This window comes from Alligator sinensis, unplaced genomic scaffold, assembly GCF_000455745.1.
Source record: "Alligator sinensis unplaced genomic scaffold, ASM45574v1 scaffold673_1, whole genome shotgun sequence".
In the NCBI taxonomy this organism is placed as follows: Eukaryota; Metazoa; Chordata; order Crocodylia; family Alligatoridae; genus Alligator; species Alligator sinensis.
In genome coordinates, this window is record NW_005842829.1 from 28,518 (window position 1) to 31,931 (window position 3,414).

General features: G+C 61.4%; 1 protein-coding gene across 1 annotated transcript in view; it reads left to right on the top strand.

Annotated features, from left to right (window-relative positions):
• RETREG2 (reticulophagy regulator family member 2) overlaps positions 1-3,414 on the top strand; it is a 15,831-nt gene that overhangs the window by 5,892 nt on the left and 6,525 nt on the right. Inside the window, exon 3 of the mRNA XM_025191517.1 lies at positions 1,897-2,003. Coding sequence (XP_025047302.1) covers positions 1,897-2,003 — 107 coding nt within the window. The remainder of the gene's footprint in view (positions 1-1,896; positions 2,004-3,414) is intronic.

Below are 3,414 nucleotides of genomic sequence, written 5' to 3' on the forward strand. Positions count from 1 at the left end.
CCGTGTCTCCCGCCCCGGGCGAGCGTGCAGGCGTCTCCCTGACGCGAGGGAGGTGCCAAGAGGTCCGACAGGATTTGGCCTTTGATGATAAAGTGCTGCCGCCAGCAGCTGGGGCCGGCCGGAGACCCGCCCACGCTCGCTTTCAGTTCTGCTGTGTGTCCCGGCTGCATCCGTGCCCTTCACCCCGAGCCCGGGGCAAAGAGGGGCCTCGGCCCCACCCCTCGCTGGTGTGCGCTCGGGGGCATCGAGCCCTTGCCGAGCCGGGGGCGCTGTTTGTGAGCGGGCATGTCCCTCCTGGAGCGGGCGGCTGCAGCCGCGAGCGGGGAGGACGAGCGGCTGCGGGCTGCAGCGCAAAACATCCTGTCGATCTGCGTAAACACGGATTTCGGTTCGCCGGCAAAATCTTCCCGGCCTGAGGCTTCCCAAAGGGGAAAGGAGAGCATGGGCAGGGAGAGGGTGAAGACCCAGGACGGACGAGGTGACGAGCTAGCTGGAGGCGGGCTCGCCCCGATACCCCGCGCCCGTCCGTGCAGTGCTGAGCTGCTGATCCCTTTCCCCTCGGGGTATGCAGGTTGGGGCTTCTGAGCCTTCAGCACAGGGTTTGGGGCCGGGAGGTGGGTGCAGGGTCGGGGCGTGCTGGTGTGGAAGGGGTGGAGGGCGGCCGGGTGCTGGCTGCAGCGCGGGGCGAGGACAGGGGATCGCTGGGCTGGCTTGTTGCATCCTGGCACCTCAGAGAGAGAGAGAGAGAGAGAGAGTTGGGAGTTCTTGGGCTAATGGCGAGTGAATGCACGTGCTCCATGGAGGCCGGCGAATTGGGAGGGCCTGGCCTTGAGAGTGGGGCTCGGGCACTGCCCAGCGGGGGAGAGGAGCAGCCGGAGAACAGGCCGGTCGGTGCCTGGTGACCGCCAATGCTGCCTGCGGGTGGCTTGGATACCTCTGGGGGACACGGCCTGCCAGCCCCCATGTTGCATCTCCGCAGTGCCCCCCTCGCGCTCTGTCGTGTTGGCATCTCCTGCAGCCCTCGGGCCTGGAAGGAGAGGCGCCCGCTGGTGTCACGCGGGGCGAACGCCCCTTTGGAGGGGAAGGAAGGGAGAAGCTCTTCTGGACTCTCCCAAGAAGCAGCCTTGTTCGGCCTCCCTCTCCTGAGAGGAGACCCTGCTGCCAGCCCTGGCGCGGCTTCACAAACGCAAAGCCTCTGGCTTTGAGACCCTGGCTCAGAGCTCCTCTCTTCTTCCGGGAAGAAGGGGTGTGTGTTTGTTTCTTTTTTTTTTTTAAGGGGGGGAAGGGCTTGTTAGAGAGCCAGCGTCCTAAACAGCACGGCAGACTGCTGCAAAGCAGCCAGTCTCTATCGTGCCATCCTTCCTTGGGCTCCTCTTTGTCCTCCCTGGGAACTTCTCCCCTGGGGCCACACTCCAGCTCTCAGCCTCGCTCATGCTCCTCCAGCCCACTCAACCCCACTTGCCACAGAACAGTTGCAAAACTCTGGTGTTCACCTGAGGGCAGCAGTCACCAGAAACCGTGAAATGTGAAGGCAAGCAGGGAGCAGTGTCTGGGTGCCGCTGCCAGGCCCTGACTGCCCTCTGCCCCGGTGGGGGGAGGGAGGGAGCACCGAGGTGTCCTGCTTATGGAGCTATTTACAAGAATTATTCAAAGCAAAGCCTGCTCGCGTGGGGCCGCCCAAAGAGCTCCTGCCAAGACCTGCAGGCCTAACCTAGCTTCCTTTGGCACAGCGGCCAAGCTGTAGATGGACCAAGACCCAGAGAGGTGATGTCCTTGGAGACCCAGGTGGTCCTTGGTGGTCTCTGCAGATAGATGCTGCAGCTGTTTGTGTGCCCAGCTGCAGCACTGGATCCATTCCTCAATAACACGTCTCTTTCCTCCCACCCCCGCTCCCAGGTTGTTCTCCTCCACTTCCCTGCGGCCCCTCTTCCTGCTCAGCATGTCCCTGCTTGGCTTTCTCTTGCTGGAGCGGTGGAAGCCCCGGTTCCTGTTTGACTTCTCTGGTAAGTGACACATGCAGCTGTAACTGGCAGCCCGGTGCCTGTCGCTGACATTCCCTGTCTATATTACTGCCACTGCGGCTCTCCCCTTGCTTTACTGTAGGCTGGGGAGTGGCTGCTGCCCCTTTGTCCCCTGACTTGATCTTCAAGAGAGCCCAGCGGGCTCCTTGGGACACTGGCATGCATGTGGGAGGCAATGAGCAGTGGCTGGGGCAGGCAGAGTCTCTCTGGGTGCTGTTCTAACTGCTGGCCCATGCAAGGGCGGCAGTCCAAAGGAACAGGGCAAACCGGCATGAAGCATTCAGACCCAGGGCTCCTCTGTCAGCTCAGTAGCCAACCTCCTAGGAACCCATGCGCCGTGCTGGTGTCATTCAGATAACCCTCCCTCTGCTTCCGAGGCATTCGGCCGCCTCGGGGCGGCATAGAACCATGCTTCCTGTGGTCCGTCTTCTCCGCCTTTTGGTGCAGTGGGTGGGGGGAAGATTCCGGACCCGAGGGCACCTCAGCAACATAGCAGGCGAACTCCATGCGTGTGCCTCAGGTCTGGGCTCTGTTCTTGGACAGGCTCTTGGCCTGCAGCCCTGTTGGGAGGAGGTGAAAAGAAACAGCCGCCTCCCACTGCAGCAAGGCAGCAGAGCAAACAATGGGGCACAATCACGCGGATACAGTTGGCTCATTGTACCAGCCTCATTAACCAGCATCTGGCTCCAGCAAGCAAGTGTGACAGGGACCAGCTTGTATAATTTTGCATAGCCTGGTCGATTTATGGCAGGGCCCCTGCCCACACCCAACATGCCACTGTCGCATGGGAGAGCGTTTCACCAGGCTTGGAGAACCTTCCTTCCCAGCGGGTGGGCTCCAGGGAGCAGCTCTGGATCATGGCTCTTCCTGTGTGAGAGGGATGGGGAGGGGAGTAGTGCCCTGGGGGTGACCTTAAAGGAGGTGCTCTCGGGCCACACAGACTGCTGACCATAAAGGTCCCTGCCTCCATGTTAATCTCTTTTTTCCCAAAGCTGCTTGTTTGTCTCGGGTGCTTCCTGCAGCCGGGCGGCAAAACTCAGCTGGTCCCTTTCACTTCTTGGGCCTGGACGCCAGCAGGATGCTGCCTTCCAGCATGGCAGGGAGAGGCTCCAGGACCTGTGTTATAGAAGCCCCCTTGAGTCGGGGTTGCGTCAGGCTCCTGAAGTCAGAGGCCTGGTGCCCTTTATGATGTGGCTTTATAAAGGTGGGGAAGGTGAAGCAGCTCTGCTAGAGTGCCCAGATCTAAAGCCCGGATCACACGGCAGGTAGATAACAACATGGGAATCAGCTTATAGCAAACACAGAGCCCTGAGGGAAGCTGAGGGGCATTAGGGCTCATCCCCCGCTCCCCCCCCCCCCCCTCCCCCTTCGCGGGGCCCCCCACCACCTCTCT